Below are 27,931 nucleotides of genomic sequence, written 5' to 3' on the forward strand. Positions count from 1 at the left end.
GGCAGATGCACCACATTTTACCTCTTTGTATTGTGCATGCATTCATCAGTTGCGTTTCATGGTTTAAGGACAGACTGTTTGATTGACACGTTGCTGTAATTTGTGATATATGCTAATGAAGAAATTTATAGCTTTGTACTAGTTACAGACCATCTGTTGATGCAGTTTGTGTGCCCTGGGACTCTGTTTTCTTTAAAGCTAACAGCTGTTCTAAGCCTTCACCCTTTATAGTCCAGCTCTTCAAATCTCTCTTCAGCTTGTTTTGTTGTCCTTCTAAACAAAATAACAAGTGAGTTATTTTTAATCAGGGCCCATAGAATCCAGTGTGTCAGATTTGGTTTTGTTTTTTGTTTTCCCCTTCAAGATACCGGAAGATGCTTATAGATAAGCCAGTGCTGGTTTTACCGGAAGAAATACACCTTGTCCATATGAATGTTAAGGTTTTTAACATTGACTTGAAATTCCTCTTGGGTTTTTAGGGAGTACAAACAAAATACCCAGCTCCATTCTGAGTGTGATTGGAAGACAGGTTGTTATAGCAACTAAATTATGTCAATAATCCATTCCGATATAAAAAAGAAACATCTAAGTTCAAAAAGTGTGGGATGTGGTTATTCATTTACCTAGCTGTAATAGAAGTTGAGAAACTGTCACTTCCTCTCCTGTCTTTTCACAGAATTGTAAGGTTCCTTTCAGAAACCATCTACCCCAACTCCTCCTCAAGTCAGGGCAACTTCGTTAATGCTTTTGGTACATAGTATTTTGGTTTGAGTATTGAGCACAGCTCTACAGAAGGACTTGGTTTTTCACATTAGCTAGCTCAGCATAGAATTGTAGGATTGACTAGGTTGGAAAAGACCTTTAAGATCAAATCCATATAGTTCCAAAGTCTGCAAATTATTTGCTGTCACCTCATTCCTTTGAGCACCCCTTGGAAATGTGACTCACTTGGGTCTTATTTCATGTAAGTAAACATACATGGGTATTAAAGTGGTGTTAATGCTGGTCTGCTGCTTACCACATTAGATATTTAAATATTTAAATACAATGACTGGAATGTTGGAATGGAAGGTTACAGGCTCTTTAGAAAAGACAGGCCCAGCAGATGGGGAGTAGGAGTTGCTATTTATGTTAGGGATAGGCTGGAGAGTATGGAACTGTGTCTGTGGAGAGGTGAGCAGTCAATAGACAGTTTGTGGGTCAGGGTTAAAGGGAATATAGCTATGGGGGACATTACTGTGGGGACCTGTTACAGACCGCATGATCAAGGAGAACCTGAGGATGAAGCTCTCCATAGACAGATAGGAACAGACTCACGCTCACAGGCCCTTGTTCTCATGGGTGACTTCAACCACCCTGACATCTGTTGGAAGGATGGTACGGCCTGGCGCAAGCAATCCAGGAGGTTCCCCGACTGTGTAGAAGACAACTTCCTTCTGCAAGTAATAGAGGAGCCGACAAGGAGAGGTGCCATGCTTGACCTCGTGCTCACCAACAGGGAAGGGCTCGTTGGAAATGTGATGCAGCCTTGGATGCAGCGATCATGAGAGGCTCGAATTTGAGATCCTCAGGACACTGAGAAGAGCGTGCAGCAAGCTCACTGCCCTGGACTTCAAAAGAGCAGACTTTGGCCTCTTCAGGAGCCTGCTTAGGAAGGTTCCATGGGATACAGCCCTAGAGGGCAGGGGGCCCAAGACTGTTGGTTGATATTCAAGGATCACCTGCTACAAGCTCAGGAGTGTTGCATCCCAACCAGAAGGAAGGGCAGCAGGAGGGCCAGGAGACCTCCTTGGGTGGATAAGGAGCTGCTGAGGAAACTCAGAGGGGGAAAGAAGCTTATGAAAGGTGGATGTGAGCACAGGTGAACCTGGGAAGAATGCAGGGATGTTGTCTGGGAAGCTAGGGACCAGGTTAGGAAAGCTAAGGCACAGTTAGAAATAAACGTGGCTAGGGATGTTAAGGATAGCAGGAAGGGATTTTATAGGTATGTAGCGAATAAAAGACAGACTAGGGGCAACGTGGGCCCTCCCCAGAAGCTATCAGGAGAACTGGCTGCCCTGGGTTTGGAGAAGGGTGAGATTCTCAATGGCTTTTTTGCCTCGGTATTCACTGGCAAATGCTCCAACCACACCGCCCAAGTTTTGGAAGGCAGATGCAGGGACTGTGAGAATCAAGACCCTAGGCCATCTTAAGAACCTGAATGTACACAAGTCAATGGGTCCTGATGAGATCCATCTGCAGGTCCTGAAGGAGCTGGCAAATGAAGTTGCGAAGCCACTGTCCATCATATTTGTAAAATCATGGCAGTCAGGTGAAGTTCCCAATGACTGGAAAAAGGGGAATATAACCCCCATTTTGAAGAAGGGGCAAATGGATGACCCGGGGAACTACAGACCAGTCAGTCTCACCTCTGTGCCTGGCAAAATCTTGGAGCAGATTCTGCTGGAAGGCATGCTAAGGCACATGAAAAACAACGAGGTGCTTGGTGACAGCCAACATGGCTTCACTAAGGGGAAATCCTGCTTGACCAATCTGGTGGCCTTCTATGATGTTTCAGCGATACTTTGTGCTTCTGTATATTGTTGAAATATGATTATGCCGAAGGGGTATTATTTTGGGAAGATGAGAGGGGAATGAGTTGGGTTCACTGATAACTTCCTCCCATTTTTCTGGTGAGGTCTAGCCTTGCTGTACCATAATTGATGGTAGATTGATTAGATACAAAGCACAAAGAACTCAAATACGACATTCCTGTTAATGCTTGTCCTGACAGATTGTTGTTGGCTGTGTTCTCACTGAAGGCTGCAGAAGAGAAAAGGAAAAGTTTGCTTTAAGTGACTTACATAATTAGATCTGAGATACTGCTGTAGGAGGAGCGCAGCTTGAGAAGAACGTTAGAGGGTAATATAGTTGTGGGTGCCTGATGGTTTTAGGTATTAATTAGTAGCACAAGTTTTTAATATTTTTAGTAAACCAGTTAGTTTACATTCCTAGCAGTTTAGCTGAACTTTTAATTTAGTTTTAAAATGTTTTAGGAAAAATTTCATCCCCAAAAGGGCAGTTGGGCACTGGAACAGGCTGCCCAGGGTAGTGGTGGAATCACTGTCAATGGAAGTGTTCACAAACCATGTAGATGAGCCCTTCAGTGACACAGTTTAGTGGTAGCCTTGGCAGTGCTGGGGCAATGGTTGGACTTGATGATCTTAAAGGTCTTTTCCAACCTCATTGATTCTGTGATTCTATGTTTTCTACTCACTTCATCACATTTGGTTTTCACTCTGAGTGTAGTCAGATGGATTTTCAGGTTGAGGTAATGGGATATAGGCTGCTGGATGTCCTGAAGACTTGGTGTCTTCACCTGGAAAAGCCACCACGCACTTACCCTGGGCTGCAGTGCCTGCTTTGCTGCGAAACGGTTCTTGAACTGCTGCAGTCCCTAACTCAGACTGTGAATGTGAATGGAAGCTGAAGTAATTTTAATCACCTGTCCTGAGACTTCACAGGAGTTTAGGATTTATTTCTTGCACACTAGCAGCCTCTGGGTTCATTTGTCATCACAGGTCTATTGGAGCTGTAATGGACTTAGCAACAAGCACGTGAAAACTACTCCATTCCCCATGACTGCTGGATGGAGCAGAGGGTGAGACAGTAATGCAGCTCTTTTGCACATGTATAAGCTTTAGCCACATATGAATCTTTGCTGGAAGTGAAGTGAAAGCTGGCTTGCAGTGAGGAGGTCCAGAAGGTCATAAGTGCAAGGCATAGCTTCAGTTCTGGTTAGCCTTTCTGATGTGGCTGTATGGGTGAAGGCTGGAACTGACAGTCAGAGTGGGTGACCTGCCAGAGTGTTATGGATCCTTGGGAATGTTACCTTCCTGTTCCCGAGGTTATGGCATTTCTACCCTTCTGTTTCAGGGTTCACATAATTACTTGAAGATGCGAAAAAAGTTACCTTTCACTTGGCTGTCAGCCTTGGTTGTCTCATGAATCCAATTGTAACAAGGGCTGGCATGTGTGGTGTTTGCATCCCAGCCTTTCTAGCTCCTGTTTCAGATCAGGATCTGCCCTACCAAACGAGAAATGATCTTTTCTCTATCATGGGATCATAGAATCACAGAATAGTTAGGGTTGGAAAGGACCTTAAGATCACCTCACACTAAACCATGTCACCTAAGGCTCTGTCCAACCTGGCCTTGAACACTGCCAGGGATGGAGCATTCATGACTTCCCTGGGGAACCCATTCCAGTGCCTCACCACCCTAACAGGAAACAATTTCCTCCTTATATCCAATCTAAACTTCTCCTGTTTAAGTTTTAACCCTTTACCCCTTGTCCTATCACTACAGTCCCCAATGAAGAGTCCCTCTCCAGCATCCCTATAGGCCCCCTTCAGATACTGGAAGGCTGCTATGAGGTCTCCATGCAGCCTTCTCTTCTCCAGGCTGAACGGCCCCAACTTTCTCGGCCTGTCTTCACATGGGAGGTGCTCCAGCCCCCTGATCATCCCCGTGGCCTCCTCTGGACTTGTTCCAACAGTTCCATGTCCTCTTTATGCTGAGGACACCAGAACTGCACACAATACTCCAGGTGAGGTCTTACGAGAGCAGAGTAGAGGGGCAGGATCACCTCCTTCGACCTGCTGGTCACGCTCCTTTTGATGCAGTCTAGGATAGAGTTGGCTTTCTGGGCTGCGAGTGCACACTGCCTGCTCATGTTCATTTTCTCATTGACCAACACCACCAAGTCCTTCTCTGCAGGGCTGTTCTGAATCTCTTCTCTTTAGAGAAAAGTATCCTGTCGTAAGTGTTCATTGCTGTTCTCTCAGCGGAATTATGAAGGGAATGGGAGAAGCAGGCCTATCAACAGGGGCTGTAGCAGGGAATGAATTTGTTCATACCCCTTTAACACTTCCAAGTTTCAAGATGGTCTTCTAAAATCTCATAATCCTTTATTTTGTGGAGTCCTCATCTCTGCTTAAGCAGCTGGAGAACTTTGCTGCCTCAGTATGTTTGCACACAACACAACTGGGACTAAAACATTGTAATGCCTTGCAGTGCTGGTAATTGCACAGAGGAAATAAGCACCAGTGGTTCAGTTTTCTATGATGCAGCTTCTGTGGAAGATAAATTATCTGTTGGGAGATGATAATTCTCAGAATAAAGTAGCGATCCTTTAAAAATACAGTAAGCTATGTAGTTAAGCTGTGTAGTTTCTTTATATGATCATTTACTTGTCCCCCCAGTTCCAAATTCTGAAATGTATAAGCCCTGTGGCTTTCATTTCCAGATTGCATTCCCAGGTCTTTGTTCCAAGCTGCTGCCAAACCTGGGAGTCTTCAGTCTAATGCTTTTACACTTGTTCTGACACATTAAGATTTGAAGTGCTTCTTGTGCTTAGTAGAACAAGATTCATGTGGTGGTTCTTGCAGTTACAGTTCCTCTTACTCAGTGCTTTCTAGTGAGATACTTTTACTGTCTGGGAAGGAGTAACGGAATTGTGTGAACCTCCCTTTCCTCTTCTTCTTTTGCTAACTTATACTTGTGGGTATAAGTGAAATTGTACATAAACCACCTTTCAGTGTGTTTTGCGAAGTGTTTGTAGTTGCTTTGTGTACAACTTTGCAGATGATTCCTGCTTAGGGGAAGCTCTGTAAGTGTTGTGTGTGTTTGGGGGTTTTGCTTGTTTCTTAAACTTAATTAGAATAAATAAATTACTAATATGAAAGCCAGTGCTTCGTTTCCATGTTGGACAACAGTGCTAATATTTTGTTGGTTGTAAAGCTTTGTATATTAAAAATGGAGTTTCTTTTACTGAGCAGTTGTAAGTTGTGCCTGTGAATTAAACCCGAGACCTGTAAGGTCATCAGGAGCACACACCTGGCAGTGGAAGCTTGGGGAAAGGAGAGGAAGAAGATGAAACTTGCTTCATTTGTGCTCTGAAAATGATTAGCTTGAAGGAAATGTATATGCTTTTCAATTCAACTGAGTTGAAATTGGGTGGAATTTTTGGTGGTGTTATGTAGGTTCCTTCTGTAATCTCTTGAGTGTGTTTTGGACAGGAATTACTGTTTCAGAAACTTGTGTTTCCAAATACTTCTTGCATTGAAACACCCCATTCTTGATTAGCTGCATAAGTCCAGCCTGCATAACAGTGTCATTTCCTCTGACTTCTCTTCTTTCCTGCCTACTGCTCAGTTATTTGTATGCGGATGAATATGTGGACAGCTCCATTTCGAAGTAAAGGAATCGATTAAAAGGGTGTATTTAGCTTCTATAAAGTATATTACCTGAGAAGACAAGTGTAAGATATATATTTGTTTTATGATAATTGCTATCTGATTCAACTACAAACAGCGTTGTGTTACAAAATTCTGTTTATAAAATAAATAGAATAAAAGATAAAGTAAATTCATTTCACCATGTATGATCAGGGAGGTGATTTCGTTTTTTACTACCTATGTTCATAAATATTTTTTGTTATTTCTCCCTAAGGTGGAGAATCATGAATTTCTTGTCAAGGCTTCTTTTGATCCTAATTTGACAGAATTAAGAGAGAAGATGAATGAACTGGAAGAAAAAATGCAGTCCTTGTTAAAAAGTGCAGCGAAAGAACTAGGTAGGGTATGAGACTGCCTTTGATTTTTACCTCTTCTGTGAAATGTTTTGAGATCAAGTGCTGAAATGAAAACTGGAACAGAGGAGTTAAGGGATGTTTGTATTATTATTAATGTGGGGTGACTTTATTTGTCGTGGTAGAATCTGTTGAAAACTAAGTGATTTTTGGTTTAAAATTTGGTCTTTTATTTTTTTTTTTTCCTTAAGAATGGCATTCCAGGATATTTCAGAAATTATCCCTTATGTTGCAAGCTGCTGGCAGAATTCATTTTGTAGAACTCGCCTAACTCTTGGTTAGGCCTAGTTCTGTTTTGCATCCTTTTGAGGACATACGTTGAAACTCATACAAACTGGGGATTGGTGAGCAGAAATAGTACAGGGTTCAGGGTTTTTGGGTAATACAGTTTTCCTTTTTTGTTTTCATCTAAAAGGTTTGGAAGCTGGCAAAAGCATCAAACTGGAGACAAATTCACAGTTTGGACATCACTTTCGAATAACGTGCAAGGAAGAAAAAGTTCTCCGTAACAATTCGAAATATGAAATAGTTGATACACAGAAGAATGGTGTGAAATTTACTAACAGGTATGAAATAATCTCTGTAGTTTTTCAAGCCTGTTGTGAAAGAAACAAAACTGTTCTTTCCTTTATAACAGTGCCAGTAAACTGGTTTCCCTAAGTCTTGAATGGCTGAATTTTCACCTTTTGAATTAGCTCACAGATTGGTATATTGAGCAAGACTGGCACGAGGGAATAGGCATCATACAGTTTCTGTTAAAAGCTTCATTCCCTATTTGCTTTGCCAACTGTTAGCTATTTTTGGTCCTTTGACTTGGGCTAATTTCTCTGTTTTAGCTGCAGCTAGTAGCATAATTGCATTCACTGAGTGTTTATACAGACACTTTCACAAGCTGCAATAGAAAAACAGCTATTTATGTTTATCACCAAATATGACATGCAGAAATTTTGTTAGTAATTACCTTTTTTTGTTGTTCCAAATCACGCTGTAATTTCTTGTATACCTATGTACTGGCCTTTCTGTGGCTCCCTAGATAAGCTGCTTAAAAATTTCATTCTCCAGGCTAATTGCATTGATGCTGTTTCAGTGGCTCCTTGTCTGAACAAAAGATCTATATTCTCTGTTGAAGTTTTAGCTCTTCTAGAGCATTTTAGAAGGAGCAAGGGCTACTTGAGAGGGTCATTAGATGTCCCTCTCTCTAGTTTGTTATTTTTACATGGGGCAAACAAGGTAGGAAATTGCACAGAGCAAACAAGGCAGACAGTTGCATATGCAGAATCAGGTAATAACTTAGGTTGAAGGTGATCTTTTGAGGTTAATTGGTCTAGCCCCTCATTTGGAGCAGAAACACCTTGGAAATTGGATCCTATCTCAAAGTTAGATGAGGTAGCTGGAGGCCTTCCCCAGGTGCTCATTGTCCAAGCATCCTTCACAGCCTGGTGGGGCACAAGTTCCAGTGCTGAACCACTCTTTGTAAAAACTTTTCTAATCAGTTCTAATGAGAACTTCCCTTGCAGAAGCTTGATATTTTAGTATCTCATGCTTCTGCTGTGCATCTCCAAGAAGAGTCTGGTGCCTCTCCTTTCCAGGCTGATTTTGGATTCTCTCAGATTAGCTCCAAATTTTGTGGTGGCTATTTGCTCCAGGTTTGATGTCCGTCTGACACTGGGAAGACAAAACTGGGGATGGCACTGCAGGTGTGGTCTCATGATGCTGAATAAAGGGGAAGAATCACTTCTTCTATTTGCTGGCTACGCTTTTGCTAGTGCAGCCAGCATAAGCTTAGTCTTCCCTGCCTCAGGGGCACACTGATGGCTCCTGTTCACCTTCTTGTCTACAGGGTCCTCCGACTCTTGGGAATAGATGTTTTATAGCCTTTGGGACCCCAGTTTGTAATGTTTCATGGAGTTACTTCATTACAAGAGCAGGACTTTGCACTTGCCTGTGCTGAAATACTTTCCCAGTTGTTTTTCTAATCTCTATGTATCCCTGTGAATGGCAGCCCTTTCTTCCAGTGTGCTTACAGCTCCCTTTAACATGGTATTGTTCATAACCTTGCCGAGAGTGCATTTGTGAGTGCATTCAGTCCTGTCATTCTAATTGGACTTAGTTCCTGACAAGTTCCTCCTTGTCACTCTAAGTCTCCTGCATGTGTTATATATGGAACGGTAAAGATAGCAGAGATTACCATATTGTAGGGTATTTCAGACAAACCATGCTGCTGTTGCTTAAGGTATAACAGTTCCTGCTGGACTTAGTGAAGTGACTAGAGAAGTGAGTTTATCGAGAGAGAGATTATTGATTGACAGACATATATGAGGAGCACTGTCTATGAGGCAAGGCTGTTTTCAAGCCAGTGCTATCACTAATAGTGACTGTGTCTGGTAATCACTCACTGTCATTGTAATAAATCCTGTGCTTTGAAAAGTATGGCAAGCATATGGGTTCACACCAAGCAATATGTTGGTGTATTTAGCACCAACAGTTTAGCAATTTAGCACAAATTTATTTAAATGAACAAAGTGTAAACCTTAATTGCATTCTGATTTAACATTTATTCAGAGGATATTCTCTCTGAAATTTAAAACGGCTTTTTTTTTAATGGTTCTAAATATGCATCTAAATATAATGATGAAGTTAGGTTTTTCTGTAACTGAGAAGGTGGTACTTAGAACTCCTGCTGTAAGTGTCATCTGTTACTTTCCCGTAGGGAAGAAGCCCATTAATAAAAGTGACATCTTTGTGCTTAGTTAAGTTCTAGCACCATCTGCAGAAGCAGCTGTAAGCATGAGGCTGTCTTCTGCTTACAGTGTGGGTCCACTACTTGACTGTGTTTGAAGATGAGCTTGGTAAGAACTCGAGAGAATTAAAACTGTCTCTTGATTTCAGCTTACCTTATTTTGAAGGCTAGAACCTGTTCTTAGTGACAGTAGTTCACTGAGAGTTTTACTAAATGAAAGGAGTCAGTGCTTTCAGATCTGATAAACCTGTTGTAGGACTCTGGGCTAATTACACAGTTGCTTAGCAGCAATTTTCCTCTGCCAGTTCTATAATGGGCTACATCTTGTTGCAAAATGGCCAGAAATTCAGCCTTAAGAGCAAGTCCTTATGACATAGCATGTCTGTAACAAGCAACCGATAGAAGATTTTTCAGAATAATGTGTTTGGAGATGCTCAAATCGCTGGTTTGCCCTTGTGGGTGATCTTCAACATGGAATTAAACTTACTGATACCCTGGTGTTGGATGAATCATAGATTAGTTGCTTTGTGTTCCTGGTACTGAACCTTGCTGTTAAAAAGGTGAGGAAAACTGGTATTGACTCATAGATGAGCTAGCCAGAAGCTTGACATTGTAGCAGAGAAGACAGAATGTCACAGCTTCTAAATATTGTGGTTTTGTTCACAGCAAACTGAGCTCCATCAATGATGAATATATAAAGAACAGAGAAGAGTATGAAGAAGCTCAGGATGCAATTGTTAAGGAAATCATTAACATTGCTTCAGGTGAATATATCAATGTTGATGTGTATCAGTGTCTGGAATGTTGAGAGGACTTGCAGTTAATCTGTAGGCTCTTGATAGAGAACTGTAACATTCCCCAAAGACTTAGTGTGAAAAATGAGGTTTGGCTTTTAGACGGTTGGTGAAAGTTTGAAATACATTGTCTTCTATGGTCAGCCCATTTCCTGATGTTGCTATAAATATGCCATGATAGGGTGTATGCAAATGCTAATCCCATAAAATGAATAAAAATATACCCATGAAGGCCACATCTATCCTCCTCCACCTACCACCCTGACTGCCACCCAAATGGTAGACTGAGTAGAAGGCAGAAGAGGTGAAAGACAATAGAGAACTGAGGGAGTGGGACCCAAAGTCCCTGAAGTATGGTGAAGAACTAACACTGATATGCGGTATAAGATCAAGGTAGTCATTGCTTATATGGTACAACAAAAGATTATTGTTTTCCTAATTTAATTTCCATATATTTTGCTCTAAAATGGCTTACTTACAGGACACATTCTTTATAATCCTTCACCAAAAGGAGAAGAGACATTGGGGAATTTGGTCTGGAGGATTCCCAGGATTTACATATCACCTCTCCCAAAGGCACTAGTTCCAGCAGAACACATCTTAGCAGAACAAATCTAGATATTTGAAATCTCTTCCAAGAGAGAAGTGAAAAGTGAAAGCACTAATGGATATTAAACTAAGGGGAGATGTATTAAAGATTAAAAAACCCACCTTTTTAAAAGATGATGTATTAATATATTTGAGTGTTTATTAAGCTGCAGTGGAAGTTTTCATAAGCTTTGGCCTCTTGTCGTGCTAAGGAATTTGCCAGTATATTGCAAAATCAGTAGCTTGTTAGATTATTTTTTTAATACCCTGTTAATTTTTAAGTGGGTTTTTTTGTATGTGGCATGCTAAGGCTTGTATATTTATGTTGAAAGCAAAAAGCTAATTGGGTATTATATAACAGGATTAACTTCACTATATCATCTATAAATACCTAGTATGTTTAATGAAGTCTTTTGCTGCTGTTTAAAGCTTCTGTGTTGTGCAGTCATAGACTTAAAAATGTGTACGTGTATTTAAAAATCAGTTTTCTTCCCCAGGTGAAGCTAATTTAATGGAAAAGACTGGATTATGTCTATAATTCTTGAATTAAAGTGTCCAGATCCTCTTAATGACCTATACCTAGCCGGTTCAAGAGGCAGTGTTAGAACAGTAAATGTACTTTGTACAGAATAGGACTCTTTCTGCAGGTCACTGCTTGCCTCTTCTGACACATGCATTCCCTTTGCAGTTGTTAGATGGTTTACCTATATAGACTCCTGTCCATCATCCCTTTCACTGAAAAAAAACAAACACCAGCACTTAAGAACTGATACTGGGGCTGCTGGGCCACCTAGACCAGTTGTCTGGTCTCATGGGCACTCTGTCTTACCTCTCCATACCATCATTCACATCAGTGTGAAGGGTTGCTGTGTGTGAATTGTCAATGCTGTCTCTCTATTGTCTTTGCTTGCATGAGCGTCAAAATACAGTGTATTATTGAGGAAGGAAACTTGGTGGATTTCCAGCCATCTTTTCATGTGAGCATTTGCCCCCCTGTACTAAGATAAGCTATTTCTCGTTGTCTAGTGTTAAGGCAAAATAATCAGCTTAGCCTCACCACTTCCTTTTTTTAGTCTGAAGAAGTACCCTTTGTAGTCAAAGCATGGAAACTTCAGGGTTACATCTTAGACTCTCCCAGAAGACTGCTATCTTGAACAAAATTGACTTCTAATGCAAATGAATTAATTTTACGAGCTCAATATAGGCTTTAAGATATCTGTTGGCAGGAACAAAAGAAATTCTAACTGTTCAATTGGTGTGTCTAATCAAAACCAGGTTATGCAGAACCAATACAGATGATGAATGATGTGATAGCCCAACTAGATGCAATTGTAAGTTTTGCTCATGTGTCAAATGGAGCACCGGTGCCATATGTCCGTCCTGTCATTCTGGAAAAGGGACAAGGAAGGATTGTGCTGAAAGGTGCCAGGCATCCTTGCATTGAAGTACAAGATGAGGTGGCCTTCATCCCCAATGATGTTACATTTGAGAAGGGCAAGCAGATGTTCCACATTATTACTGGTACGTGTTTCTGTTCTCTTTTTCATTTGTTATGTTATTTCCAATAATGATGTCTTTAAAAAAAGCAATCCAACGACAAGCAAACAAACCAGCTATCCAAAAGAACTGTGAAAACAATCCACAAAGGGTGAGTAGCCAGCAAGTATAAGGTATAAGATTTAGCTTGGGAAATAAGGGAGGGTAGTGAAAGCTATTGTGTTTGGTTATATTAAGAAGCTGTCCACAACGTTTTTGTGAAACATTTCCTTTGATAGCTGATATTCTTTTATGTTTATACCTATACAGACATATTTCTCATCTTCCAAACTAGTAATCATGGAATTAGTTGTTATGATTGTTGTTACAGTGCGCTGTTTGGAGAAAGTGATTGCTTATTTAGACAGTCATTTGGGAAGAAGAGAGAAGCTGCTAGAACAGTAGAAAATAAGAAACTAGTTCTTCCTTAACATATGTATTCTTTGCCTTAGTGAACGTAACTCCACAAGATAGGCAACCTCAGGAGCTGGCGAACTTGAACCTACTTAAGTGATTTGGAAAATTCCACTAGGCCTTAATTGTACTGTAGCCACGTAGACACCTTCTGTAGGCAAGATTTTAAGCAGCCTCTTTGTTAAGGTTTTCTTTGTTTCATATTTAAGTCAGTTTTAAATGCAAAACATGTTTTAATGACTGTACCCTTTTTCCCCTATTCTCTGGTGTAATTAAGGTAATTTTACCACACAGGAAAACATTTTTTAGTGTTTATAGATTTAATTGAATGTTAATTCCCATTCAGATGCCCTTGACATACCTTCTGAGTAGCAAAGACTGGAAATTAGAGAATGATTAATGAACACTTCTCATACAATCAAAAAGAAAAACTAAAAATCTGAATAAATGCATGGTAATACGCTTGTTTTTGTGGTCAGCAGAAGTGCGAGGTTGGATTTAATGATCAGTTTTCTGGAAAATACTTTTCATTTCATTTGTACTTCAGTTAAAATTAGCTGATTAATATTTGCTTTTGCTGATTCAGAAACACTTTAGATTGTAATTTAAATCGCCCATTAGTTTGTACCCGACCTGTAATTAAGCTATTTCATTTTTACAGACCAATTGTAATTGTTGTTTGAGGTGAAAGCAGATTATTTTCATGCTCTTAAGCAGCACTACTGATGACTTTCAACTTCAAGCTTATTAGTTTTAGGTATGGGCATGTGTGTTAAATGGTTGCTTATACTTCTGAAAAGTCCCCAAACTTATGAAGGCCCCTAATGTTCTTTATTCACTTTTCTTTTGACAAAAGCAACATTCAGTAAGACATGCAAGCAAGCATTATTAGTAGTGGAGCTACTTGTTGCACCTGTTAGACAAGTCTGCTTCTCCTTCCTGGCAGAGAGTAATAAGTTTAAATGTCCTTTGTTTTAATTTAGAGCTTGGAACTGCTGAATTGTAAAAGATGATGTTGCTTAAATTCATTGGCAAAATTCCTTATTTAGGCCCGAACATGGGGGGAAAATCAACCTACATCCGACAGACAGGGGTGATTGTCCTCATGACCCAGATTGGGTGTTTTGTACCATGCGATTCTGCGGAGGTCACCATCGTGGACTGTATCCTGGCTCGGGTGGGAGCTGGAGACAGCCAGCTGAAAGGCGTGTCTACTTTCATGGCTGAAATGTTAGAAACTGCTTCAATCCTCAGGTAAGACCTGTGCTTACATGATTTTGTTGGTTGGGGTTAATGGGGAAGGGAGGTGCTCTAAGAAAGATGCATTTAAGATTTCCTTTTATGTAGGATCTCTAGTGGAGGATCTCAAGTAATCTGTAGCAGGCTCATAAGTTCTTGAAGTGGCCTTCTGTTTATTTCAGTGGTCATATAGAGCTGCTACCAGGAGGCTGAAGTCTAAATGGGGCGAAGAAATGAGTTTGGAAAGACCTGTGAGACAGTGTGTGCTTCATTCATATGTTGTTATGTAAATACAAAAGCTCTTTAGCCTCTTTTGTGCTATGTCTCTGCAGCATAACTTGTGGTATTCCAATATCCAGAGTTCATGCAGTTCTCAAATGTTATAAAATGCTCTTGTGCTTCTAGGACAGCATCTGAAAACTCCCTGATAATCATTGATGAGCTGGGAAGAGGAACTTCTACCTATGATGGCTTTGGCTTAGCATGGGCTATTTCAGAATACATTGCTAGCAAAATCTGTGCTTTCTGTATGTTTGCTACACATTTTCATGAGCTGACAGCTCTTGCTGACGAAGTGCCAACAGTAAATAACCTACATGTTACTGCTCTGACCAGTGACAACACGCTGACAATGCTTTATCGTGTCAAGGAAGGTAAGACTGTAAATGGTGAGCAGGGCAACTTAATTTCACCCTAAGAGAGGAAGATATCTTAATGTAAAAGAGAATTCTCATGTTTCACTTCAGGCTTAGGGTTTACAATAGATATATTTTCCTCTGTCCATAGACAATGTGTATGGCAGGAGCTATGTCCATGTGTGAACACAGCTGGTGATGTTGATTATTTAAGACTCCTAGGTTATTTCTGCCACTCAAGTTAATTCTTTTGAGGTTGGATCCTTTTTGTTTCTTAAAGAGCAGAGAGAAGGGCTCCAAAAGGTTATTTTCTGTTTTCCAAAATCAGCCATTTTAACCTGCTGACAGAGTAAAGGCTTATGTTCCTTAAATTGGTCTTTTAAAAGAAAGTAGTACAACTTTTATGTGCTGACTATTTTTAATAATGTCTATTTCATTGTAATAAGGTTTGATCATTAAAGAAAGATGTTGCCCAATTTATGCAGTAGTTGAATATAGGCAAAATCACATTTTTAGCAAATGGCATAATAGTAAAACAACAAGTAGCCTGTTTTGTTAGTGTAAGATAGGTCAGATGTATTTAAAATCCTCTAGTGGAGCCAGTTATTCCTTTTGGTAATAGATTAGATAATTTTTTTATGAAGCATAAACCCCTCTGTTAGCTGCAGTTAGTGCTTCTTCCTGCTTCTCTATATCCCCAATCTTTTGTTCTTTCTCCCTTCAGTGGGAGCCTGTATTTGTGCTAAATAAAGCAGGGCTGTGTAACTGTGGTTTACAAGGTGTGGTCATTTATGCCATTCCACTTTGTTTGTGAACTCTATTTTGTTGTTCCCATAAGGCCATTTTGTTGAGGTTGCCAACCTCTAGTCTAAGCTTTTTATTTAAAATGTGGGCAGAATAGCATTACACTGTGTTTTCACTTTGGAATAGCTTTTGATTTCCTTTTCTGAGCTCCACAAGGAATGAATGAGTTAGGTGCCACTCAGAGTGATAGAACATAACTACTATAGAACACTGGCTGTACTGGATCTGATCAGCAACTTACCTTGTGGAGTGGTTTTGTCTCAAATAAGTATTTGAGGAATTAGGCTACTATCTTTACTAAAACAATTACCAAATATAATCCATCCTTATTAAGGCTCAGATGTTAACTTCGTCTCATATCTCAAGTCATGGAAACTGATGTTTTCGTGTATTTTTAGTTTCAGGTTTAATCTTACAGGTACAATTGCTAAAATTCATTCCTCCTTTTAAAAGCTGTTTTGTCATGTTGACACAATACCAAATACTTTTTTTCACTTGGCGAGTTCATCCTAATAGCTCAGCATTTCATGATCAGTGCATATTCTGTGTGTGTTATCCTGGAACTCTCTCCAGTATTTCCCGATTTCTTTAGCCAATTTGGGACATGTCAGTTCATTTCTTCTGAAATGAATGTCATATGCTGTCCAGTTATTAAATTTTACTATTATGCTTTTAAAGATAATTTTTATTATCTTCACAGGCTATCACCATACTATTAAGTGTCTTTAGATAATGAGTTTTTATTATATCATGATCTGAGCCTCATTCAAGTGGTACTGTGCTAGTTTTACTCCCATGACATTACTAATTGACTGTTTCTTACTCATTTCTTCTGCATTAAAATCTATGAAATTATTTCATTTGGTGCCCTTTGTATAACCACTTGTAATTGTATATTCCCCTATGGCTATAGTCTTACAATCAGGTTTTGGGTACTTTTCTGTAAAGCTAGGAGGCTGCTCTGGACGGGGGAGTCAAAGCATGACTTGGAAGCGCTGCTCTCCTCTGGCTTTACTGAGAGTCTACTTAAAGCTGGTTAGAATGTCTCCAGCTGCCACAGTCTTGTTTCTTTTAATTCTTATGTCCTTGACTTTTCTTTCTTAGAAATGGCCTTCGTTCTCCTTTTGTTCATGCATTTATTCTAGGCAGTGCCTAGGCTTCTGAATATCATTCCGAAGTTCTGTGGCCCTGGAACCCAGCTTGTTCCAGCGGATAGGCAGGGTCTGTGGTTCTTTTGCAGGTTGCTCTTTCCCATTTTTTCCAGCACATACTGAGTTCCTTCCACCAAGTGAAGGTTCAGAGCCCTGAGTGCCTTGCTGAAATCGATGCCTTAAATATGACTTAGTGTGGCCTGGGAACTTAAGTGTAGTCATAAATTGCGGCAAGCATACATTGAAACTGAGTGTTTTCAGTGCAGTACAGTATCTTCAAACAAGCTGTCTTCATTTAAGTGCCTTATTTTGAGTGCTTAGGTTGGGCAAAACCTAAGCCTCATAGTGCCCCATTATAGCCCCAAACCTTACAATTCTTTAACACCCCCCGTGTCCTCTTCTTTTTTATGTATATATATATTCAACCAGTATTAACTCATCCATTCTGGTCCTAGTAAAAACTCTATAAGCCTGGTTTAATATTTTTCTTCAGTCAATTTTGCTATTTTCAGTCATGCACATCTTTTCTTTCTACATGCAATGTCTTTCAACTCTATTTTCTTGGAAGTGCTGTTGAGCATAGAGGCGCAGTAGTTTGTATCTACCTAGTTAAACCTCTGCCAAATGAGACAGATAGATACAACATTATGAAATCTTCATCTTAAAATACCTCGTGTCAAATTGGATGTCTTTCACTCAGGTCTTTGCATGTAGTGTTGTGCCCTTTCCCTTTTGGATTGGAAGGGTTATGTGGTTCAGGCAAGGATGTATGGACAGCTCAGATACATCTGGCTTTTTGAAACAAGTGTTTCACATCATTTGAAATGTCATGCAAGTTATACAAAGAACTCTTATAGTATTTTCATCCCTGTCTTCATGCTTCAAGAGTGTTGTAGGACAACTGGAAGAGGAGACACAGAAAGTACTGTTGTCTATGCCTCTGCTCAGGATTCTTTGAGCAGGCACCCGAGTTTGTGTCTGGGGTGGTGTGTGCTTTTAATATAAAATCAATATGAGGTCCAATTTCTGCTTAAAAATGTTGATTTCCTTCAAGAATCCTGAGAGATCGCAAGGTTAATGAAACAGAAAAAGTCTAAATGCAAAATTTTCCTTCACCTATTCTTTAGTTACTCAATATTTAATAGATGATTAGTTAAGAATAATTTTACATACGTTATTTGTACCTCCTTGCTGGAGACCAGAATTAAAAGGATGTGGTAATATTTGTGGGTGGCCAGTAGGAATTATGGTAATGTAGATGAATGGAGTTGGCAGATTGTATCGGAGGGCTTTTGAAACTGAAGTGAAAATTTTTATGTAGCTATGTATAATTGGTATAATTTGAGCAGTTATGAGAACTTTTCTTCCTCAACCAAATATTATAAAGTGTATTAATTGAAGGAAGTGTGAAGTTAAAGTTGAAAGGTTTTGACATAATTAAAGATGGCTCTGAAGAGTTAGGAGGTACTGATGCAAAGGAGGATGAGAATGATTGAGAATGCGGCATTTTACATGTGTGAATGTATATATAAAAATACTCAAATATAGAAAAATGTGAGAAATGTAGTTCACATAATTTTTAATATACTATATTCTACAGGCTGTGCTGAAGTACTTTAATAAAAAGCATTATTCAGTTTCATTCAAGTACTAGAGGGGAATTCTTTCAGCCTGAAGAGTTTTCCCTTTCTTCTTGAATCACTTTTGGAGCTCTGCAATTACTGTTCAAAGAGAGCTTAATTAAATAAGACCGTGTTCTTTAGACTCTGTAGTCCAAAATTGAATCAGAAACTGTTGGGAGAACCAAACCATGTCATGCATTTAATTCTTCAGAACAGAGAACTATTACAAGTTTGGTCATATAATCTGTGTAGCCATATTGTCTCTTGTGAATTCTTTACTGTTGTTTTTTTCTCTGCATCCAGGTGTTTGTGACCAGAGTTTTGGAATACATGTAGCAGAGCTGGCAGCTTTCCCAAAACATGTGATAGAAAGTGCAAGAGAGAAAGCATTGGAACTGGAGGAGTTTCAAAACATTGGCAAGTCCAGGGAATCTGAAGGAGAACCACCAGCCAAGAAATTCTGCAAAGAAAGAGAGGTTTGCTATCAGGAATGCTTTTTAAATTTGTTTAGCTGGAGTAGCCCAAGCAAAATAGTTTATTCTCTTCTCCCTTCGCTTTCTCTTAAAAGCAGCTTCATTAGCAGGTAGTGTAAAGGAAAACAGTAGCTTGCAAAAAGCCTTTTCAGAATAGCCTGTGTTGTCATCTTAAGATGGCTTAAGAATCCTTACAGTGACATCTGTTGCAGCCTCCTAGAAAATGCTGCCCTTTATAACTTCTGTTGTTTAGTGCCAGTAGTCAGGTCCTCCTTGCTGCAGGCATATAAATCTGGTTAAGGATCTTAGTTCTGTGTCCCAGCAGTTGGCCTGAAACTTCAGCCTTGTAACTCATTTATCTCTACCATCAGTGGTAGTCTTGGTAATGCTCCAGTATATGGAAGCCTTGAAGTGTTAGCCCATATCCAAAGCACTTTCTGCATTTAAAAAGCCTTTGCTTTAGGTAGAGGCTGTTACCTGTTACTTTATTTTCAGTTTTAGAGGTCTACTGCATTTGTTCCTGGTTCAGTAAGTGGATCTGATGTGGATGAATGCTCTCTGGTTTGTCCTACTTTTTAATGCCAGGATGTTCCCTGTCCAAGTATCTCAGTTGCTCCACTATTACCCTTCATTTGCTAGATTGCTAGGTATCATGGTATAGTATTTTTTAGATTAGTGGATCTGGCTGTGTGGTCATAAATTGGTGTAAATTAATGTGGCAGACACTCTGACAAATACAGCATTGTGGGTTTTTGCTTGGGTATTTCAGTAATACATAGTATTTCATAAACTCTCTAGGCAATTGAATGGCATAGCCTTAGATGTTTCTGGCTTTGCTAACATCATATTTAGAGGGGAAGTGTGCTATTATGTTTCCAAGTCCTTTGGAGATTTCTGCGCTGAAAGCATACTGCATTAGTTTTAAATGATAAAACTTTATCTTGGTGGTCTAAAATGCAAAATGCAGAGGATGGGGCAAAATTCTGTATTCTGGGCAAGCTGTTTCTAATACAGGGATCCTGAATACTGTTCATTGAAATGTTTGTTCTTCCTGTTCAATTCAGATTGTTTAGAAGCTCCACTTTGCCTGTTTGTGTAAAAGCATATGCATGAAGCTTAATTATCATCTGTTCTCCTTGGTGACGGCCACTCTCCAGTTGCTTGGTTACAATTTGTTCTTGCATTTTGCATATTGAAACATTGGTTTTGATCTGCAGTTCCTCCAAAAAGTGACTAGTTTGTGGAATATGGCTATATCATTGCTAGCAATGCTCACCTAGTGCAGTTGCACACCGGAGTTAAATGTGGAATGCACATAGGAGGTATCATTGTTAAATACTGTATTTCTACTGATCAACTGATGCTTTTTGCTCATGGATTGAAAGGGGAATAAACTCCTGATACCAGTATAACTGGGTTGTCGCGGTGTTGAGAACATGATTGGATGTGCAAAAATAACCATGGGTTTTGCCTACAGAAAGTTTCTGGTGATGAATAAACTTGGTATCTTTAGAGAATTTAGAAAAATCCTGCTTGCAATCTGAACATCGTATTTTCTTTTCCTTCCCTTTCCTCCATTTCAGGAAGGTGAAAAGATAATTCAGGATTTTCTTTGTGAAGTGAAAGCATTGCCCCTGACAGATATGTCAGAAGAAGACATCAAAATCAAGCTGAAACAGCTGAGAAATGGTGTGTTGGCAAAGAACAACAGTTTTGTGAATGAAATAATTTCCCGAACAAAAGTTACATCATGAAAGGTGTGAGAACAGGATACAGCTCTTGAAGCATGTTTTGCGTTGCAAGAACTGTCATTTTCTTGTCTTGTAGCTTTTATACTTTAAGATATTTGTACTCATTTATGTAGGCTTTTTTTTTTTCCCCTTGGTTTGTAATTAGTTTGTAAAAAAAATCCTGAGCACGTCCTGTACCAGATTCCTGCTTTAGTTGGGATCACTGTGCCCTTTTAGGAGTTTTCAATAAAACGCTTTTTCAGTACTGAGAGAATTACTGAGTGTACAAACAAAATGCATAATGCTTTATGAGGAAAGTATGCTAGAAAGTATAGCCATTGAGGTGGCACATAACTAACACAGCCTGGAAAAGGAACCGAGCATACGCAAAATCTGTGTCCTGTACCAGGGTTCTTTATTGTACGATGGAATTCGTTAATTAAAGTTTTATTAACGCTGTGTTAGTGCTCCATTAGAAAAAAACCAATGTGATTTGTTGTAAGTTCTTTTGTATGTGCACTTGCATGGAGATTGGGGAGAGGAGGGATTTTTTTTGTTTGCTCTGTGGATGGCAGTGCTCTGGTCAAATAGACTACGGACCTGCTCTTCATGCCTGAGTGGTGACAACTCTTGCATATTTTGGTGAATTTGTAATATAATAAAGGTTGGGGTGAATTTAGTTTAACTGGAGCTTCTGAGTTGGTTATGGTGTAAGAGGTTTCTCTGTGAAGAAAGAACACATTCCCATGGCAGGCGGTTGGAACTAGATGGTCTTTTAAGGTCTCTTCAGACTATTCTGTGATTTTTTATCTGGTGGGCTTCTCACACTGAGACAGTTTGAAAGCATGCAGATACGAGTTTATATTCTCCTTGAAATTTAGCATTTTAAATTGTAGCTCACAAATGCCTTACCTATATTTAAAACTGTCAGTGTTGAAAGATTAATGGGAAAAGGTGTTTATTGCATGAGATTATAGGAATAAAATCAAGCTGAAGATGCTGTGCAAACTTGCTGTGTTCAGAGATTGCATCAGTGGGTGTGTGCTGGGGACAGCAGCGCTGCTGTTAAAGCTCTGCTGTAGGGATTGTATCGGGGATTAATGTGTTGCAGTGGTCTGCATTTAAACAGTTCAGCTGTAGTCATAAAAGAGGTGTAGTGTCCAACTTGCTGTTGGGTAGCATTGGTTTGTCATTGGACTAGAACTTGGACATACTAGATCTACTTGAGAAAAAGGCTTGTTTGAGGGGTTTGGATTCTGCATAACACTTTTCTGGTCTTTTAAATTAGAATGCATTCTGCTTGTAAAGACAAAAATAGACTTGCATTTACAAACAGCACAGTTGATGCATGTATTCAGTAGCTGTGTCTGGAAAAGTGTGTGAATGGAAAAATCTGTTACATAAAGTAATGAAAAATGTAGCTGGTTTTGCAAATTCAGTTGATTCAAACACAAGCTTTCAGAATTACACATAAAATAGACAATGAGAATCAATTCAGAGCATCAAATCCTGCAGTGACACACAATTTGTATTGGATCAAAGTGCTTTAACTGTTGCTAGAAAAAGGCAGTTCTTCTAAGGGACTGCAGTGGCCGATACTTCGAGTTGCTTCCTACACGTGCTGAGGTATCTGTGGTTTGATCAGAGATGCCCCTTGCCTGATTTCCTGTTCCTAACCATGGGAACAGGCATAAAACTGTCAGTGGTTTTCTCTTCCAGGAGCTTCTCTGTTTTCCCCTAGACATTGTGTGAGCTTCCAGTGTCTACAACACTCATAGCCAAGTTATGCCTCACTGAGCTGCCTCCTGCAAGAGGGACCGTGACTTTGCTTTGAACCTGGTTGCCAGTTTCATTCAGTGGCTTAGTTTTTAGCCTTTGTGTCCACTGTTTCTGCTCTGGATGCAGTGCATCAGTACAGCATGTCTGCAGTATGCTGAGGAAAGGCTGCTTTTGGTTTTTTGTGTTGCAGTTGGATGCTGATAATGCTGCTCCTGTGTAACCAGATTTGCTCATCTGAGAGTGAAAGCACTACTCATGTGCATTGCTTAGGAGTGATGCAGCTGGTACCCTGACTGGACCAGCTCTGGGCAGCACTTTTTCCTCTGTGCTTCAAAAAGGGTGTTACACACTTGCAACAGAAAGGATTCAGTTTTTCTCATGCCTTTCATCACTCACAAGAAAGAAAGGTAAAAGTTAATAGGATTTTAAACCTTATCCTCTCAACTATTTTCTACACTATATTTCCCCCCCCTCACTGCAGCTGCTGGATATAGGCAAGAAAGGATCAGGCAGAGTTTAGTCTCCATATGTCAGTGCTGCTTGCAAACTGGGTTACAGGTAGTGTGATTTCATGTGAGCAGGAGGATGGCTATTTTTGCTAGTTCCAATTTAGCTTTTCCCTCAAAAAAGTACTTATGAGATGGGAGCAGTTCCAGAACTTGTCTGAATATTACAGAGCTGTACCAATTGGATGCAAAGGTTGTCAAAGCTTCAGAACAAAGTAATTTGCTGTTTGAGGAGTGGTGAGGCCACTTACTGTCAGCCTTGAATGGAGATGCAAGTTTCTCTTTATTCATTGACTTAAGAAGGCTTGGCACTGAATGCTTACTGCAGGGGTGGTGGTTTTAGTCTGTGCTGTTACTGTTCCTCTGGAAGGCACTTTGTGAAGAACACTGTATTAGATGGGGTGAAAGAAAAGAGCAGACATGATCAAACAGTGAAGGAATTATCTTCCTTTGATCACTTCTGCTCCACTGGAGCTGGGGTAGGTTTAGAATCGGAAATGGCAGGACCATGACATAAAACAACCCCTTGCCTGCTGACAGATGCACTGAAACTGGCTGGAGGAGACTTTCAAGCCTCGGAGAACTGGATACCTGCTCACAACCATGTTATTGGCCTGGGCTTTGTTGAACATAATGACTTTGCACCAGCTCTCAGTGGATGTAGCTGTTCTGGCTTGATAACCACTCTGGAAGTGTTCATGGTCTTAATTTTTCCAGATTTAGGGAAGCCTGTGTGCGAGCTCATTGCCCTGCTGGAGGGGATGCTGCTTTTGCAGCTCAGCTGAGGTCTGGGACTGTCTGAGCAGTTTCATCTGTTTTGGTGCAAGATTAGGATGATAGTTTAAACTGATTTTCATTGCATTTAATGAGCTTTCATATATAAAACCAGTATGTAGGCTGAGAGATTTCTATGGCTAAAAACCAGTGTGACATTTGGCCTTATTATCTGCAGTGTGACAGATTTGTTTGAAAAAACAAGGGGGAGTAGTTGGCTGCTCTGCATCCAAAGTAGCATGAGGTCATGCACTGAATGCTTTGCATCTTTCTGACCTGGGAACAAGGAAAACAAGTGGCCAGAGGAGCCTGGAGCCTTAAAAAGCACTGGGAGAGGTGCTGCCATCTCTGGGAGATGGCTGCAACCCTTGCAGGTAGAACTTGACTCTTGATGCTGCCTGTTTGCTGAAAGAAAGCCTTGTTTGCAGTTGCATCTCCAATGTTCTTATTCCTTTCCTGTCCTGGCAGCCACCTGTCCCAGACTATTGCCTTGCCTTTCCCTACTCCTGCCAGGTGCCTGCACTGCTTCTCTACAAAAGGGAGCGCCTAGCATTGCTACATTTCATGTATGTGTGTCTTTAGCTATAAGCAGTGCTTTTTGTCCTTTGCATGAGGTGGGACAGGGGTAGATATCATAGAATCACAGAATGGTTTGGGTTGGAAGGGACCTTAAAGCTCACCCAGTCCCAACCCCCTGCCACGGGCAGGGACACCTTCCACCAGACCAGGTTGCTCCAAGCCCCATCCAACCTGACCTTGAACACTGCCAGGGATGGGGCAGCCACAGCTTCTCTGGGCACCCTGTGCCAGTGCCTCACTACTCTCATAATGAAGAAATTTCTTCCTGATGTTTAATCTCAGTCTCCCCTCTGTCAGGTTAAAGCCATTCCCCCTTGTCCTGTGCCTACAGGCCCTTGTAAATAGCCCCTCTCCAGATTTCTTGCTTTTCTCTCTGTATCCCTACATGCGCTGCTTTGTCAGTCAAGTTGGGAGGGAGCAACTTCTGCTATTGAAGAAGAAAGTGACAGTTTCTGATCATTCTCAGTGGCCACTGGGACTTGGCCTCCTGCCATGGACCAGCAGCAGTGGCTGTAGCTGAAGGAAACAATACCATAAAGCAGGTGGCAGATTGTGTTTGCTCCAGCAGCTGGAGTGTGTAGTGCTTTTCTGGAGGTGAGAAAATGTATTTGCTTGTTCACTATTGTGGAAAAAGGTGCCTTGGCACCTGGGTCAAGCTGCTGGATGCTCATGGCAGTTTCTGTAGGGATGTAATTTGTCCTTGTAGGGATGGTTGGAAAGCTGAAAATAGCAGTGCCAAGGGAAAAGCGGAGAGTAAATAGCCTGTGTTTGGGGAACATTTTCCCTGCTGATCCACGTGGTCCTGCTGCATACTGCAAAGCCATAGAATCATAGAATAGTTTGGGTTGGAAGGGACCTTCAAAGATCATCTAGTCCAACTGCCTGCATTGAGCAGGGACATCTTCAACTAGATCAGGTTGCCCACAACCACATCCACCCTGGCCTTGAAGGTCTCCAGGGATGGTGAATCCACCACCTCTCTGGGCCACATGTGTGCTTGCACAGCAGGCACCTTTAATTTGCTCTTTATTTTTCCAAAGAGGAGAAAACTGTTCCTATGCAGGTTGCTGTGGGCTCTGGCACAGGCCTGGCTGCCACAGCAGATCTTTAGCTGGAGCAGAGAGGGCTGTAGCAGGTCACACTGGTCCCATCTCCAACCAGCTGCTGGACCATGCAGTGGGGGAGGCAGGAACCTGAGCAGCACTCCTAAAGAGTGTCTGAGCTCGCCTGAAGTTGCTGGTTTGCACCCTGAAGGACATGGGTTCATGTAGATATTGAAATAATACCTTGTTTTCTTCTGTCCTGCATCTTGTGCAAAGAATTGGTATAAAACTTCAGGAAAACATCCACCACTATGGGCTTTAGACCAGAGATTGTTGGTCTTTTCAGCATGCCAGCTGGTTCCCCTTGTGTGGCTGTTCCCACAGCACTGTGATGTCCCTGACAGCCCACGGTCCAGGCTTGTAAATCTCTCTGCATCCCCCCAACCTCATCAGGAGCTGCCTGGGATCTGCTGTTCCTCTGCAGGTGCAGCCGGGCTGGTTCTGTAGGGGGCTAGAGCTGAGTCCATCAAACCTGGCCTTGGGCTGTACCTCCTCCCCAGGGCCTGTGGTTTTAACAACAAAGGATCAGAAATGTAGCTGTCATCACAGCTTGGTCCCAAGTCTTGCAAGGAATGACAAGGTGTGTCACCACAGTGCAAGCCCTGCAGATCTGAGGTGATCATTGGAAATGCTCTTTAGAAGCAGTCGTCTTCCCCCTGGATATTTTTGTTAACTCTTTCTCATGCCTTTCTGCTGTAGGTTTTTGCTGACTTAAATGTCCCTTCCTTGGATTTCAGGGTCACAGGATAATGGCAAGTAGTTTCCTTATGCTTTGATGTGCTAACGAGGAAGGTAAAAGCGAAAATCAAGCTTCATATCAATGTTCAACACCAAAATTAACAGTAAGGTTATTCTGATGCTGATTTTAGTGCAGATGCTCTGGCTGTACAAAATCTTTTTATTGCTGTGGCCTGGGAAGACAGCATCAGAGTTTCACTTCCTATACCCTCTGATTGCTTCTCTTTTCACCTTGGGCAGTAATAGGTTTTTCAAGTTCCTGCTCTCTTTCTGCTTGCAATTGGTCATCTCTCATATCGTCATTCTGCTGTGGCATTTATCATTCAATTCAGGGACACAGGATGCAGTGTAACAATTCACTCACGCATTAAGAGCAATCAGTGACATTGAAAGAAAAGAAAAAAGCCTGCTTGCTCTGTGCCTGTGTGCTGTTTTAAAGGATGTGTTTTAAAGTGCAAAAGGCTAGTGATGGAGGTGTGGGAAAACAGGGATGTGCACATGAGCTCTGTGAGATGCTCCTTTCTATGGATGTATGTCCACACTGAAACTCAAGCAGCCCCCTGGGTTTAAAACCAAATCAGCTTCTTAACCTGTGAGCTGTGTGTGAACCTGCTGAAGGTTCCATTTTCATACAGGTGCCAGCAGCTTTACCATGAAGGATGATGCTTGTCTCCCTGCACACATCAGCCAAGGGTGAGAGAGATGGTTTGGGATGGGGGTTGCAGTACTATCTCATTACTTCCAACCAAGGAACCAAAGCACCAAGTCCCACCTCCATCCATGCAGTAAGCATGAGAGATGCCAATGCAGTTATTTAATCTTATGTTGGTTGCTGTGACAGTACCCTGAGCACTGCGAAACCAACCAGGCAGAACAAATTGCAGAGCAGGGCTTGGCTGTCAGCAGCTCTGCACTTCTCCGGTCTGGCACGAAAGGCCAGGCCTGCAAAGTGACTGCAGTGGCTGGGAGTAGTAGCTGGGGTAGCTCCAGTGGTGCTGGCTGTGTGATGTTGCCTCCTTTGGTCCAAGTCACTGTAGGATGCCTGATCCCCAGCACGGGTTGTCCTTTCTCTGCAAGGGCTCTTGAAGATGCTGTTTCAGCCGTCCTATGGCCACTCATGTTTTGTTCTGGTTACTACCTTTAGTCAGTGAGAACAAAAATACCTGTCTGAGGTTTCTCCCGAAAATGAATAGCACTTAGAATCATAGAATAGTTAGAGTTGGAAGGGACCTTCAAAGCTCATCTAGTCCAAGCCCCGGCAATGAGCAGGGACATCTTCAACTACATCAGGTTGCTCAGAACCACATCCAGCCTGATCTTGGGATGGGGCATCCACCACCTCTCTGTGCCACCTGTGCCAGTATTCTACCACCCTCATTGTAAACAATTTCTACCCTAATTAAGCGGGTGGTGGACCACCAGTGCTATAAAGCACTTGCATGGGTGGGTAACTTGTTTAAGATGCTCAGTCTTCTGAGGGGGAAGTTTGGCCTCCCCAAAACATGAGTGATGCTGAAGGCACTGGACGGACGGTGCTCTGCAGCCTCCATGGGACCCCAGCCTGGACCTGCCTGCCCTGGTACAGTGAACCCAACTCACACTTCAACAAAGCAGCAGCTAGAGCAGAGCTAAACAGGTTGTAGCAAACCTGAGTCTTATTCCTAGTAATCTGAAACACATTTTCACCTATTTTAGCTATTAAATATATTTTTCTTCTTTTTCTTTCCCCCGGGAAGGAAATCAATTTGCAAAAGGGCAATCTTGCAGCAGCCCCTTTTTCTGTGCTGTAGGGGCTGCATTTCAAGCACAATATATTATAGTACAACACTGGTTATGAGGAAACAGCAGTGCTGTTTGTCTTGCTGCTGTAGAGGGACACAGGATTAGCTCTGTGTAATCTGTCATGTAAGAGATGTGCTCATCTGGTGTGAATTAGAGGAACTGCATGAAGTAAATGTTGGGGTTTTTTTTTCCCCAAGATTAGACTGGCTGTTGATTTCATCTATGGATCCATGCTAATGCTGTTGTGCTCTTACTAGTTCTCAGTGGTTTAATCTCTCTCTCCCTTCCTATCTGTAGATAAAAGTGTAATTCTC

General features: G+C 41.2%; 1 protein-coding gene across 1 annotated transcript in view; it reads left to right on the forward strand.

Annotated features, from left to right (window-relative positions):
• The window catches only part of MSH2 (mutS homolog 2), a 50,891-nt gene extending 29,527 nt beyond the window's left edge, over positions 1 to 21,364 (forward strand). The window contains exons 9-16 of the mRNA XM_062605990.1: positions 6,492 to 6,615; positions 7,046 to 7,196; positions 10,037 to 10,134; positions 12,028 to 12,273; positions 13,752 to 13,956; positions 14,347 to 14,594; positions 18,457 to 18,629; positions 20,210 to 21,364. Of these exons, the coding sequence (XP_062461974.1) occupies positions 6,492 to 6,615; positions 7,046 to 7,196; positions 10,037 to 10,134; positions 12,028 to 12,273; positions 13,752 to 13,956; positions 14,347 to 14,594; positions 18,457 to 18,629; positions 20,210 to 20,380 (1,416 nt within the window). The 3' untranslated portion in view covers positions 20,381 to 21,364. The remainder of the gene's footprint in view (positions 1 to 6,491; positions 6,616 to 7,045; positions 7,197 to 10,036; positions 10,135 to 12,027; positions 12,274 to 13,751; positions 13,957 to 14,346; positions 14,595 to 18,456; positions 18,630 to 20,209) is intronic.
• The last annotated feature ends 6,567 nt before the right edge of the window (positions 21,365 to 27,931 follow it).

Source organism: Pezoporus occidentalis, unplaced genomic scaffold (assembly GCF_034315485.1).
Source record: "Pezoporus occidentalis ecotype Australia unplaced genomic scaffold, CSIRO_AGI_Poc_V1 ctg93, whole genome shotgun sequence".
NCBI classification, from domain to species: domain Eukaryota; kingdom Metazoa; phylum Chordata; class Aves; order Psittaciformes; family Psittacidae; genus Pezoporus; species Pezoporus occidentalis.